The sequence below is a fragment of the Saccostrea cucullata genome, unplaced genomic scaffold (assembly GCF_032062105.1).
Source record: "Saccostrea cucullata isolate Sc308-1 unplaced genomic scaffold, CSIRO_AGI_Scuc_v1 ctg8019, whole genome shotgun sequence".
In the NCBI taxonomy this organism is placed as follows: domain Eukaryota; kingdom Metazoa; phylum Mollusca; class Bivalvia; order Ostreida; family Ostreidae; genus Saccostrea; species Saccostrea cuccullata.
In genome coordinates this window covers 10,971-25,513 of record NW_026925588.1, presented here as the reverse complement: position 1 = coordinate 25,513, position 14,543 = coordinate 10,971, and the positions used below count along the sequence as shown (strand labels likewise).

At 33.2% G+C, this 14,543-nt stretch overlaps 1 protein-coding gene and 1 long non-coding RNA gene across 2 annotated transcripts; one reads left to right on the top strand and one right to left on the bottom strand.

The window, feature by feature from the left end:
- Nucleotides 1-1,179: 1,179 nt before the first annotated feature.
- On the top strand, nucleotides 1,180-2,419 carry LOC134269294 (uncharacterized). The gene is made up of 3 exons (XR_009992548.1): nucleotides 1,180-1,300; nucleotides 1,636-1,806; nucleotides 2,311-2,419. It is a non-coding gene; the product is annotated as an uncharacterized LOC134269294 (long non-coding RNA).
- Nucleotides 2,420-8,386: 5,967 nt separating this feature from the next.
- LOC134269293 (ficolin-2-like) lies at nucleotides 8,387-13,062 on the bottom strand. Its single transcript, XM_062751489.1, has 6 exons — nucleotides 12,857-13,062; nucleotides 11,813-11,892; nucleotides 11,273-11,420; nucleotides 10,318-10,414; nucleotides 9,696-9,860; nucleotides 8,387-8,655 (listed from the first exon to the last, which is right to left on the bottom strand). The coding sequence occupies exons 1-6, from the start codon at nucleotides 13,007-13,009 to the stop codon at nucleotides 8,387-8,389; spliced, it is 912 nt and encodes a 303-aa protein (XP_062607473.1). The 5' UTR covers nucleotides 13,010-13,062.
- Nucleotides 13,063-14,543: the final 1,481 nt, after the last annotated feature.

Sequence of the window (14,543 nt, the reverse complement as noted above, 5' to 3'; positions counted from 1 at the left end):
TGTAAAATCAACTTATGATAAATTAAATAATAAGAAAATGACTAGAAACAATTTTTTAAAATAATTTTTATACATGTATTAGTAACTATCAAAATGTGATCCCTTTCAGCAAGGCACTTCTTTTTGACATTATACGGTAAGAAGAGAAAATCTTAAATATCTCAGCTTGTATACGAATAATAAAATAATGTAGTTCTGTTCCCACCTAATAATATTTTTGTGATATTATATTTCCTTAGGTATGATTCTCGATTTCAGAGTTAATTGTGTAGCTTGGATACAGTTCTTGACGTGTCATTGGAAAAGAAAGCTTAAAAACATTATTTTCTTACTTCAAATCTAATATAGAAAGCATTAAATATATGAACATACTTCCTTCAATTAATGCCACAATAATATAATTTATATCCCATACCATTTCAGTCGTGAATTATTTTGCAAGAAGCGAGAAAGAGCCACGATTTTTGGTTTCTTCCTCACAACAAGGTAAAGAGGGCCTTTAATAAACTGCAAATTCAAGTTACTATACTTGTATGTCATAAAGAAAGCATACATAAACAGTGATTGTTTATTAATTGTTTTACGTACGTACTTTTGATCCATCACCATTATAGCGGTTTGTTACAAACTGAAAATCTTAACAGTAAAATTTAAGCAAGAGTACTAAATACATGTATTGCAATTAAACAGTATAACAAATAAAGAAAAATTTCATCAAGTAATTTATATAACAGCTGTTGACGGTTATTGGGGAGATTGGAGTACATGGGGAAGATGCAGTGAGCCCTGTGGTATAGCGGGGTACCGTACAAGGTCCCGCCTCTGTGACAACCCAGCTCCAAAAAATGGCGGGAATCAGTGTACAGGGGCTGACCAGGAAATGATGCCCTGCTATACACAGTGTGGTAAATATTCAAAGCAATTTCATCTCATAACAGTATATTTACACAATTTTAAAGTAGCCCGAAGTTGGCTGAGAGAGACAAAGCCTTTCATCAAGTTTCATGTTTACATCTGCCATCTCCCAATTAAATCGCCTTCACGATGATTTTACAGAAGAAATTTATTAAACTAATTGAGACTTTCCAACAATTAAATATAAATGCAATTCATAATTACAACCATTAAGCTGTCGATGGACACTGGTCCACCTGGGCCCCGTGGAAACTCTGCAGTGTTACTTGTGGGAATGGTACAGAGGAATACATCAGGCAGTGTGATAACCCTGCTCCTTCTCATGCAGGAAAACGATGTGCAGGTCCCTCAACGAAACAAATTCCATGCGCTGCTCCGCCATGTGGTGAATATATATTATGTATTTACACAATGGAAGTACCTGAACTTAAAAAAATCTGACAAAAGGAAATAGAATTAATTTCTAAAAGTTCAGTGATTTTCAACACATAAATTTTCTTTTCCCCTGTGATCCATGTATTTTTAACAAAATGTGTTTGTTCATGGTTGCAATGTCAATCTGGCTAAAGTAATTTCCTGGCCAAAAAATCACTTATCTATAAAATAGATATGAAATTTAAAGATATATTTTTCCTTCTTTTCTGGTTAATTAAAGATAATCAGATTTAAAATCAGTTTCCTAGAACTTTTAATTTAATTGTATTTAGTGTCATTTTATAGTTATAAATGGACACTGGGGTTCGTGGTCGCACTGGGGCGCATGTTCCGTAACTTGTGGTAGTGGTTCTATACATCGGATTCGATATTGTAACAATCCTTCACCACAACATGGAGGTCATTCTTGTTCTGGACCAAGAAAGGAGAGCAAACATTGTCATCAAATCGCATGCCGTAAGTTTTTTTTTATCTTACCACATATACCAACTGAAACTAGGGGATATTATAAATCCTCTTGTGAAGTCACCCTTTGTTTTCGAGTTCCAATATTTTTTTTTCAGGAATGGAGAATTTTAACTTACTTTGAAAACGGTTTTTGCAATGTATCGATTCCCTTCCCGTTTTGTCGTCCGCGTGGCGCAGTGGTTAGAGCGTATGCTCTAGAGTCGCGAAGTAAGGAGATGATCCTTAGGTCGCAAGATCGAATTCTACTGTCGGAGGTGAAGACCGGTCCTCCGAACGAGACCGTATACACCGAGGTCCTGTGTTGCACTAGGTGCTGGCACGAAACCCTATTTTTTCACCACTTATTGTGACGATTAATATTTTGTAGTTCTTCAACAAAACAAGCATTTGTCATACTCTGCTAATACCCTGCTACTATTTTTACTGGCAATTAAAATTGGCAGCATCTTGGCCCTTCAAGGCGTTTTTTCTCTAAATTTCTGTGTTTTGTAGCGATTGATGGACATTGGAATAATTGGTCTTCATGGGAACAGTGCTCAGTAACTTGCGGTAACGGAACACGTAGCCGAAGTCGTCGTTGCAGTAACCCAACGCCCAGTAATGGCGGTGCTATATGCTTTGGTGCTGCTAAGGAAACCAAGTCATGCCAAAATAATCCATGTAGTCACTGTGAGTACCTAAATGTACAATTCCTTAATAGTTCCCGAATTTTTCGGGATCTTTAGCATATTAAACAGGGGAGTTTGGTGTATGTAAAAGCTAACAATGGACTTTGCTGAATATATTCGTGTAATTGGTTACTGTAAATTTAACAAGAATATGTCCAGCTTTTTCTACGAAATGCTCTAATTATACCCCCGCTCCAAAGGAGAGGGGGTATACTGTTATACCCTCGTGAGTCCGTGTGTCTGTCCGTAACAAATTTTGGTTGCAGTTTTCTTAGCGACTACTCATCACACATGCTTGAAATTTTAACACAATGTTTTCAGAGGCATGCCATATCATGGGATTCATTTTTCTTCAAATCGGATGTTTATCCGTGCGTCTGTCCGTTTCATACATAGCAAATTTTCGTCGCAGTTTTGTCAGTAACTACTCATCGCAAATCATTGAAATTTAAACACAGTCTTTGCTGAGGCATGCATTTTAGTTCAAATCATATATCAACTTCCTGTTTATCCATTCGTCTGTCCGTTTCATACATCACAATAATTTAATTGTAGTTTTCTCAGCAAAAATCTCTTCGCAGATGCTTGAAATTTTCGCACAAACTTCACTGAGGCATGCCATAGGGTTGGATATATTTTTATTTGATTCTGATGTCAACTCCCTATTTAATTATGCATCTGCCCATAGCTGAACTTGTGTTTATCAATATGATAATGTATATTCACATCAGAGCGGGGTATTACTAGTGAGTATTAGCTAACAGACATCTTGTTAATTTTATTACAGGTGCCGACAAGCTTGCTAACGTTGTCTGCCTACATCTTGCAAAGGATGGACATTGTCATGATATCATTGGATTTACACAGTGTCCAAGGTTTTGCCATCATTGTCATTAGAAGAAACTAGATAAAATTTATTAAACATTGTATTACTTTATTCATTTGTTATATGATATTCTTGAAAAGGAAAAACCATGTTCGGTATTTAGAAAACGTTAATTATTATTTTAACCTTTTGTTACGTGTCTTAATTTTTTTATGCTTACGTTGAATTTCTACATTTTGCAATGGATGGATATAGTCATGATATGATTGGATTTGCACTGGGTCCAAAGTTTTCCCAACATAGCTGGTCACTTGTGACATCAATATTGCATTTTTTGAGACGATAGATACTGTAGATTCCTTATTTTTCGCAAATAGTTATTATCGCGAAAGGGCTCTTCAACGTCAAATCGTGAAAATAATAATTCGCAAATTGACGTTTGATTAACAGATTCTACATTGATTTAAGCACCATAAAAATAAAGGCGAATAATTTTATTTTGCGTGTGGTGCTTCTAGGAAATTACGCGATAATTAATTCCACGCGTACATGTAGGAATCTACAGTACTGTAGATTAGGGTGGGGTTGAAGAATCAAGTTCGACATTGAGTACTTTTAGCAGTGGATGAGACACCTTCTCAAACTGATAAATTGAAATCTAAGGGATTTATTTCTTACTCCAAACCCCCTTAGCTAATTAGAGTGTAGCTAAGAAAGAGGGTCTGGTGCTAAGATTCCTTTTTTTTTATTCCGTTGTATGTACAATTTGACGAAACCATGAGTGCGGTGTATATATACTTCCACTTTAAGCACCAAAGTGCAAATTACTTCTAAGTTATACTCTTCCGCACTACTTATTATTCAGGGATTAATACTTGATTTTTTTATCCATTTACTAACATTTAAAAAGCTTCAACGCCAACGCTTAAACTTAATATATTGAGGGCATCATCACTTCTTACGAAGAGGACATTCAATTTCTTGATGAAATATATGCAGATAACGAACAGTGTTCAAGTTCAAAAGTCCTTTAATCAATTTTGAGCAAAGCAAACACGGGTCTCCATAATATCAGAGGTGGGATCAGATGCCACTGAGGAGTGAGCATTCCCTGCCGATCGGTAGCTCGAATTTTAAAACTCTCTTACAATATACCATTTGCAAGTTTTTTTATGCAAAGTGACTTAAACAATTGTAACTTTTCTTGTTCAGTGAAAAACTCACTCTAAAATAATTACACATTTCCACAATAATGCTAAACATTGTTCTTCGGACTTAATTTGTCTTTAATTCAAAAGGGGAAATCCCCTTTATCTCATTAAAAATTGGAAAATCAAAAGTTCCGTTTCTTGATAACAAATATTCTTATTATTAATGAAATGTGAAAATGTTCTTAATGGTCAAATATTAATTTGTATTGAGTTGAATTTAAAATACTGCCGATTTGCATAAGCCAATAAATTTCGGAAAGAAACATTATAAACCACAATTATTTGAAATAAAGAAACGTTGGCATTTCCATTTTTTTTCTATTTTACTGAATTAGAGATGAATATTATCTGTTAAAAATTGTATAATGAGTTTCCTTCTGTTTTATTTCATTTAATTAATACCTGTATTTAAAGATCTTATGTCTATTTTAGAAACCAATTAGCCTTATCCATTGTTATGAAATGTTTATGCATTTATTTAAAAGAGGAGTTTTGTACTTTAAACAGAATACCGAAACCCTTCACTTATAAAATTTATATATCATTTATTCCATAATAATATAAAATGAATGAACAGAATAAAATAATATTTAAAACATTAAGAAAAAAATAAAGTTTTCAAATAAAAATTGTGTCACAAAGTCATTTTAAAAATAAATATGAAATCAATATCATTGTAAGCAGAAAAATAAATAAAAAAATAAATAAAAAAATACAAATATCTAACTTTTATATAAATAAAGTGTACAACATTATATACCTTGATGAAAGGGGAAAGATGTCCCCTCCCCACAATTTAAACTTGAAATAGTTTCCTTTGTACCACGCAGAGAGCAAGACTACTAAAGAAAATCCATTAATTTATAACAGCATCAGTTTAAACCTTCTCTAAATTTGAATCATCTCCTAGCTTAAATCCATAGTAGTGCTGTCAACTACCCTTGTCCGATGTACATTCTCATCAATATTAGAACTGAGAAATTTGAAAAGGTCCGATTTGCTCAAATCAGTCGTACTGTTATCCATATCATCCGCAAACTGGTCAAAAACTTCAAAATCACTGTCAGTTTCCACAACAGATAACTCAGTGAAACTTAGAAAAGACACACACGTCACGATACAGGCTGTACAAAGAATGTATTCCATTCTTTTTTTTTTTTTATAGTAATTCCTTTTTTTTAAAAGGAATCCTCACTCGAAATAAGCAGCTTTTCGATCCACTGACATTTAATTTTTAAAATGTTGCAAAACTTCTCAAAGTAAAAAGTCCTTTTTTTGTGTTTTAATGAATCTTCTATTTTCACCCTTAACTTAAGTTGAATCGCCAATGGCGGATCCGTATATCATGTATATAGTCAGCGATTATCCTGATAATGAATCAAAATGCTATTACAGAAAGCATAAATGTGTTTTAAATAAATATCTTTAAATATTTGCTTCCGTGTTGACCCCATAGAATCAAATCAAGTTAATTAAGCACAAAATATGAAACATATGCAGAGAGCAATTATTTTATTTATAAGGGAAAAGTATATCTGTGTTGATCATTGTATTCATTAATCACGAAAACGAATAATCCAGGCAAATCAAGCAAACAAGGTTATAGATGCCAAAAGATTGTTGGATTTAATAAATATTCTAAAGCTTTGTTCACGAAAACACATGTTTCATATACAGGACAACCCCTACTTAATTATTTAAATAGCCTCATGATGCAAGTACATTTCTCAAATTAAGCACTCCAACATTCGATAAGTCAAATGTATCAATCGGTAACCCTCATTTCGCATTAACAGAATTTCTTTTTAAGGTTATTTAATGAAAGAACGTGGGCGCTTTTGATGAGCATTCGGCAGGAATCTGGGCGTACTTGAAAAGTGAAAATTTTATCGACATATCACATGAAATTTTGACATTTTTTTTTTATTTATCGGGTTACTGGAAAGGAAAATATTTTCCTGAAATTGAGCTCCGATTAGCTAAAAAATAACTTGAAAATTGGCCAGATCAGAGATTTGGTACAAAAAGGTACATTTTTAGACACGTTTTTCTAAAATTTTTCTATCTCTGGGTCTTCTCTCTATGATTTTGAAACGTTATTCGTGTGTATTTGAATTCAAAGAAACGAATACACTTTTTTTAAAAAATGGAGAGAAGACCCAGAGACCACGAAAAATGAACCTTTTCCCCCAAAAAGTCAAATGTGTGAATGTGGTGCTTCTTTGTCCTTTTAAAATTGTCGGTATACGTGTAGCGGTGATAGCTCATTAAGTTGGGTTACCTGTTCACTGCACTCGAAGCGAAAAGTTTTTGGTTTGAGCCTGGCATGGGGCGTTATTTTTTTTTTTTATGCAAACAACTATTTATTTTGTCAGTTTCATTTTATGTACTTATGTATTAAAATTTTGATTAGATAAATTTTGGTTCAGTTTGGTTCTCGAGCGAAATCTATTCAGAATCTTATCTTCTATTCTATAATGTACATGTATCATGCATCTAGGCATTAAATATTTTAGGTGTTTATTTTTTGTGAAACATTCATATGTTACAGTACCCATAGGAATAACGGACCTAAATGTTACAATTTCACACGGTCTTTCAAACTAAATGAAAAAAAAAACAACTGTGGACGTGCTTGAAAAATCTGACCAGCTATGTTCAGCCAACCAAATCATGGACATTTAAACCATAAATGTTTCGTACAAATGATTCCTGCAGATTACTCGCCAAATGCGCCCATTTTCTCTTAGACTGATGATTTTTTTTTTTAACAAATTGGATTAGATTACCAATTTTTGCAAAATTTCTTTCTTTTTGCAAAAATAATTTTTTTTAAAGCAAAAAAAGTTACTGATGCAAAAAAAGCATAATTACTTAAGATTAAGAGCTTGGTCTAATTGGGTTCACGGTTTGTCCTTTGTCAACTACTATTCTGAAGAGATTTTCTTATTTCATGTACCTTCAGTACATCTATGAAAGCTTGTGAGCGTGTCTGGCTCATATTCTTACTCGTAGGCACTGAGAATGGATAACTAAAATTACCCCATAAAGTTGTCCTGTTCACATTGTGGCATTATAATCTATATAGGATTCAGCTGCAGCCATACAATGAGTTTTTTAAAAGCAGAATGTGTTTTCTGACATATTTTTTTTCTTCTTCTTTTATGTATATAAAATCTGACATTTCTTTTTATCGTCAATCATTTCATTAAACCTTTTTGCATTTCTTTATTTTACATTTTTCTAAACTTACGGTTTCCTTGGCTCCTTCAGGCATCAGCCTTTATCATTCAGAATACCAGCTGTCAAAATCAGCAATTACAATACTGTTCATTGGTCCAAATCGCTAAAATGTCTTTGATTCAATGTTCATTCTGCGACCTTGCAGATTTCTATACACTAGGTGCAGTCACACAGGTGAAAAAATGCTGACGATTTCTTTTGTTTTAGTTGGCACATGAAATGTAGTTTAATTATGCACCAAATTACAGTATAAGAGCATGAATATTTTAATGCATGGATATTTTAAACGAAGCAACACAATTGAGTACGTCCATAAATTTACAGATAATTTATAATTAATTTACTGAAAAAAGTTAATATGATGGACACTTCATAAAGATGCATATGAAAACTCAAAGTAACGATGTTTCGCAACATTTATATTTATATTCATGTTGTTTTAATGTTCATGTCATCTAAGCAATTGTACATAAAGGGCATTACTGACCATCCTAAATAAAAGAATGAGTGTCATTTTGTAAAAAAATTATCATTGATTTTATTCAGATAACGCATACATGTAGAATTCTTCTGTGCATAACAATACTTCAAGTATGCGTATCTATTTCAAGTACATCATTTTACGCAGTCCGTTTGACCATCAATCGCATGGATTTAAGCGAGTAATAATGCGTACGCCATGGTTTGTACACAACACCCTCAGCAAATATGGTTGTATTTCCCGCCAAATAAAGTCCGTTTGGATTAGAACAATGGCATGCATTATGCCACCAACCGGATTTGAACAGAGTTGCGCAGTTTTGTGCGTATAAGTCGTTGTCTTGATCCTTTGTGCTGAACTTCATGTTGTTTAGATGAGCGGCCGGTACTCCGGTCAAAAAGCAATCAGCTGCAAAAAAGGTAGAATTATCTATTTTGACCTCTATATGTAACGATAAAATGGTCATGAAGCTCCCTAGTAACTAGAAAAATACAAATTAAAACTGCTCGTTGTCGGTTTTTTTTTTCAGCCTGTTTGGTCTTCCATGGAAGATGAGCTACATGTAAGCATACATAGTTTATAGGAAATTGGGTTAATTATTATATTGGAACACAAAAGAAAATGAATAAAAATTATGTTCGTCGACCACACAGCATTTTCAACGAGTTTCCATGAAATAAACAAGATTTGTTTCTAATACTGTATTCGATTTAATAACACATAACGTTAAGTACGTTAAAAATCTTGCATCAATGTTTGTCTGTTGGTTGTTAAAGGAGGTTAGATTGTTTACTCTTATGTAAAAATTTATCCCCGCTATGTCCTAACCCTACACCTTGGGGTCATGATTTGAACAAACTTGAATCTACTGTACTTCCATATCACATGTATCAATAAGACTAATAATTGTGACTAAGTTGTTCTTGAGAAGAAAGATTTTTATTCTTGTATAATCGTAATATGTAAAACTGCTTTCCCCCATTGTGGTCCCAACGTACCCCAGAGGTTATAATTTGAACAAACTTGAATCTACACTACCTACAGTTTATTCGATATCAGTATGTCAGGATATCGTGGGTCTTGTTTGAATATACATTGGCACTATGTAATAAAAAAAAGCCTCGGATCAATTTCAGCTCTTATGGATAATTGGTTCTTGAGAAGATTTTTAAATGATGACCCTAAATTTCACTTATTCGTAATTATCTTTACTTGAAAGAGGGTGTGGCCCTTCATTTAATCAGTCTTAATCCCCATCACCCAATAATGCTTAGATTGTTCAAAATTGGCCAAGTGCTTCATAAGATAAGTTGAAAATGTGAAAAGTTTACAGACGAATAGACAAATGGACGTCGGACAGCAGATAAAATGTGATGAGAACAGCTCACTTAAACTTGCAGCTAGGGTGAGCTAAAATACTTTTAAAAACTGTAAATTAAATTACACACCTACGTCTCCTGAGTAGCCGGAAAGTGAAATGGCATATTTTGAGGCATCGTCACCGAGAGTGATACTGGAGTATTTGATATATCGTGTCTGGTTGTCAAAATCCCCCATGTCCATTCTCATCTCGTAGGAACCTTGACTTAGTAGACGAGAAAGCTTCTCATTGCCTATAAAAGTATTTAGAAAATTACGTACACGTTGTTGTGGTCAGAGCTCCTGAATCTGATCCCCACCTGGCCATGGGACGTACCCCTGACAAAATCCAATAGGTTTTTTCCGGCCAGTTATTTCTGATTGGGAAATAATAATCGATTAGGACGTTCACAAGTTAACATAAAAAATTCAAAAGAAATGTATAAGCCCAGGATTCTAAAGTTTTTATCGTCCAAAAAAAAAAAAAAAAAAAAAAAAATAAAATAAAAAAGAATTTGACTGAAAAGCACAAACATTCCAAATTCTGAATTAGTCGCGAATATCAGTTTTTACTCTTCATGCACGTGTTACAAATTGTACATAACCGAAAAATTTTATCTGATTGGTCAAAAGATTAAAACAACAACGAAAATTAATTAATGATAATTGCTGAAAAACTGCCGACTCAACCAATCAATAAATCCATTTTACCTAGCCAGAACTCTCCTGTGAAGTTTCCGAAGCCGTTCCTGTATTCAGACCAAGTTCGATAAAAGTCTTCAGAACCGTCCATTCGGCGTTGAAAAACCTTTAGGTATAAAATTCTTATAGATTAAACTGTCACGAGAAGAAATTATGGTACCCATCCTTAAATATGTAAATATCATAAGATCCTATTTTGGGTTGTTGTTGTGTATTTAATCTCGTCAAGATAGAACAGTATATTTAAGGAAGCTATAAACACTAACAGAAACTGTTTTTTGGACTCAGAGAAAAATATATCATATTAAGATATGCATATTGAGACTTTTTCATTCATTTGAAACATAGGGTACGTCCCTTATTTGTGCAGGAAAAATGTTCAAAGACAATGGCCTATTTGTGAGCAGAAATCACTGTTGTTTACTTACTTTGGGAAAATTAATGAAAATAATTAAATTTCTTACTCTTTTTCTTACATAATGCTAAAAATATTTTAATCTACTATTAATTACATGTATGTAATTAACGGTAAATAGCAATTTCTTTAATCTTACATCTAAGGGCTGATCACTCTAACTGCATAAAAATACCCCATAAATGGAGCTCTTTAGAGTGCAGTGTTTAGAGCGTCCTTAAAGTTTCAATTCATGACTGACGACAAATATTTGCAATATAAACTTATTAGAGATATTCTTAAATCTTAATAAAAAATAAGATTGTTTTCCGTAGAAGATATATGTATTAACATTATCAGAATAAGTCCGAAATACCTAACGTTATCTGGCTTTTTAACGACTTTGATACTTTACGTTCCTGGCACGTAAAATATCAAAATCGTGAAAAAAAAGCTTGGAAAACATCAAATATTTAGGACTATATCAAAAACTTCATCAATCAGTAAGCTCTTTAGCATGTATAAGGTATCATGAGGTTTGGATTTTATTTATAATAAAATCGATGTTACTGTCCACCCTCCGCCATCAGCCTCCATTTCACAGAATACAGTCACGTGACCAACGACGGGGATTGTTATGCTGTATACTCCACTAGGTAATGTTGGCCGTACATCATGTATTGCTGTGCAGTCTTTCAGATTAATATTATCTATAATAATAATTAAATGGCACGAATAATTAGACGTTGTTTGAATTAGTTTTTACCTAATATTTATGATACTGTTTACAAAGTTTACAAAAAATGTACAATTTAAAGGATGACACGTGCTTCTATTTATTTACGTCTCCCACCTTAAATAATATGGTGACCTATATATTTTTTGCAATAATTAGTACATTTAAACTTTACTAAATGAAAATATTTTCAATTTTGTACTTTAAACTATAAAAATTGTGAGGGTGGAAAGACCTTTACTTAGTAATGTCGTCATATATACATGTACTACTAACTTCATTGAAAGTACATGTTTCAAAATTCTCAGCCATTTTTTAAAAATTAAAATTAATTTTTGATGTCCCTAGCTTAATTTTGAGAGACTTACCATTGGCACAGAATGTCATTGCTTGAGAGTGTGACGCATTTTTCGCCGAATGAGCAGGATAGACATTCTGTTCTTTCAATTGTCTGCTGTAAGCATCAGTAAGTATAAGTAATATGTCAAAACTTTTTGTAAGGGTGGGGGGGCGATATAGTTCACCTGAGCAAAAAACAGATTCACTTTCTACTCATTTTTAATAAAGAAAAGAAATTTTAAAGAAGGCCCCATTGATCATCATAACAATACACTTAGCAGCTCTGAGACATACCCATAGGCATGGAAAAATTGAATTTTAAAAGAAATGTACTGAGCAGTAAAGTACTCTATTACATTGCTGTTTCATGTATTACACATTGAATAAAATATTGACAGAAAATATTTGATTAATACCAAGGAGCGTTTTCGAAGATGGTTTATGGTTATAAGTAAGCCTGTGTTTTTGTATCTTTGTTTTTGAAAGTATTCGTTCGTTGATTGCTAAAATGCAAATGCCAGATATATAAGTATTTATGACTGCAGAATAGTCAAAAGAAAACTTCGTGCGAAGGCATTGTGTTTTTTATGTTACAAGGTTTAATTTGTCTGCTTAAATAGATTATGGTTATTTTGGCCCATGATCTCTTTGGATCACATCAAATGCTATGAGTAGAGAATTTTCAAAGAATTCATCGTTTTTCATATATACTAAAGCAATCCCGTCACCAATTCCCCTGAATGCATAGAGTCTGTGAAATGGACTCTACTGTGGCAAGTCAGGTACTATGAAAAAAATCTGAGATCACTATATAACATAGATCACTTGAAACGAAGTTTTGATTACTAATTTGAGAAGTTAAGCAATGACATTTTAAAATGATATTTCTTTTTTAAAAATACACTCCCCGTAATGGTATATGAAAATTTCCAAACAGAATTCATATTCCTCACTTTGCTGCAAAAAAACAAAACAAAAAACAATAAGCCCGTGGTCCTTAGAAGGCACCTTTTGCAAACGACGAAAATAATCGAATAAGAATTAATGATGTAACATTACTTGCTGTACAAAATACTTACATTATTTACAGGAATGCTGACATATTCCTCTGAAGATTCCGTCCCCTCAACGGACGACACGATTTCACAATGTAGATGTATTTTCTTGTAGTTGATCCCTTTACACCAGGCGGGCCTTGCTAAACACTCGTTTATACACTGCTTCTGACCCATGTTATCAACAAACTTAACAACTGGTCCAATGTATCTTTGCCCTGAAATTTGAAAATGTGTATTTCCAACACAATTTATTACAAATGTGAGTAGAAGAATAGCAGGCATTATGTTCATCCCAAGAGTGTTCTGATTGGAATGTAGAGTATCAATTAGTCTGGAAAAATCAACAGGCTCGGCAATTACTTATCGACTTGATTTCCAAGGGAATGTCGGATACACTTTGATTAGTACGAGTTTAATTGTGTGTATTGAAAAACATTATTGGCACTTTATGTACATATGACTATTGAATTACCTGAGAATAGATTTTAATTGTCACTCAGATTAAAAAAAAAAAAATCGATAATCAGGATGAATGTATCCTTAAAAAATTACAGTATCAGTAATTTTTTTGAAATACACAATAAAATCACTGTTTGTGCACTGGCTGTTAATTGATATTTTTATTCCATGAACATTTGTATAGTACAGATATAGAAAATTAATAAATTGAGAGAGCACAAAGAACTTTTGTGAGAAGTAATTAAAGATTCTGAGGCGAAGGTTTATTCAATAAACAGTTCATAATGGATAGCAAGTAATAGCTTTTCAAAAAAGCTTGCCTGACTAATGCAATCAATATCTATTGAACCTATAATCATGATAAAGTTATTTATATAAACGTTTACATTGGGGGGAGGGGTAATTATTTCATTAGAGTAAATTATGAAGACGTCGAACAAAACATCATACATTAATTTTGAGTTGTTTGCTTCTTATGAAAGCAATGGACAGCCTCGTTTTTGAAAGGGGGGAGCTAGAGAATATTTTTTCCACTCACCTGCAAAAAAAGGAATATGCCCAAAGTTGAAAATCCTATTTCGGGGGGGGGGGGGCAAGGGGGGATGAACAACTTTTTTCAGTGTAAAGTTCTTTCTGTACCAATTTTTTAGCATTAAATACTGCATTTCTCTTTAATAAATTTCCTGTTATATACGGGGGGGGGGGGGGTCCAATTGCTTTCAAAACATTTCCTATATATACCGGTAATAAAAGTAAGGTTGGGTAAAAAAGAGCATGTTAGAATAAGGATCAATGGTACCCCCCCCACCCCCTGTTGCTTCGTGTCTGATGGAAAAGAAAACTGAGATTTTATTTAAAAGGTATATTTTGTATGTGTTTTGATCTGTTTTTCGTTTGTTGTATAAGGACGCCTGTGGAGTGTTACAAATACTTCGAAATCAGGACCAGTGAGCAGTTTCGTGTAATTTTTTCTTATAGCTAACCCCTACTGCCACTCGGGACTTGGTTTTAACACTCGTTTATACATCCTTTAAGGACCGATCTCCACGTCAACTGCAGTATATCGAACCCGCGATTTGAAAATCAGCTCCTATTCCACACAATTTATAAATGGTTATAGAAGATGTAGTAATTAAAAAGGGAAATGTAGTAATTAAATAAGGGAAATGAACTAATGAATTAATGTATGCTGGAAAACAGTGTCTATGTAAAGGTTATATATTGATTTTAAAATTAAAATTTAGAATTA

Coding starts and splice junctions, on each gene's coding strand:
- LOC134269293 (XM_062751489.1), bottom strand. CDS start 13,009: ATGGGTCAGAAGCAGTGTATAAACGAGTGTTTAGCAAGGCCCGCCTGG. Junction 10,415..11,272: donor CTGATGGCGGAGGGTGGACA/GTAACATCGATT, acceptor TTATACCTAAAG/GTTTTTCAACGCCGAATGGA. Junction 8,656..9,695: donor CGGCTACTCAGGAGACGTAG/GTGTGTAATTTA, acceptor CCTTTTTTGCAG/CTGATTGCTTTTTGACCGGA.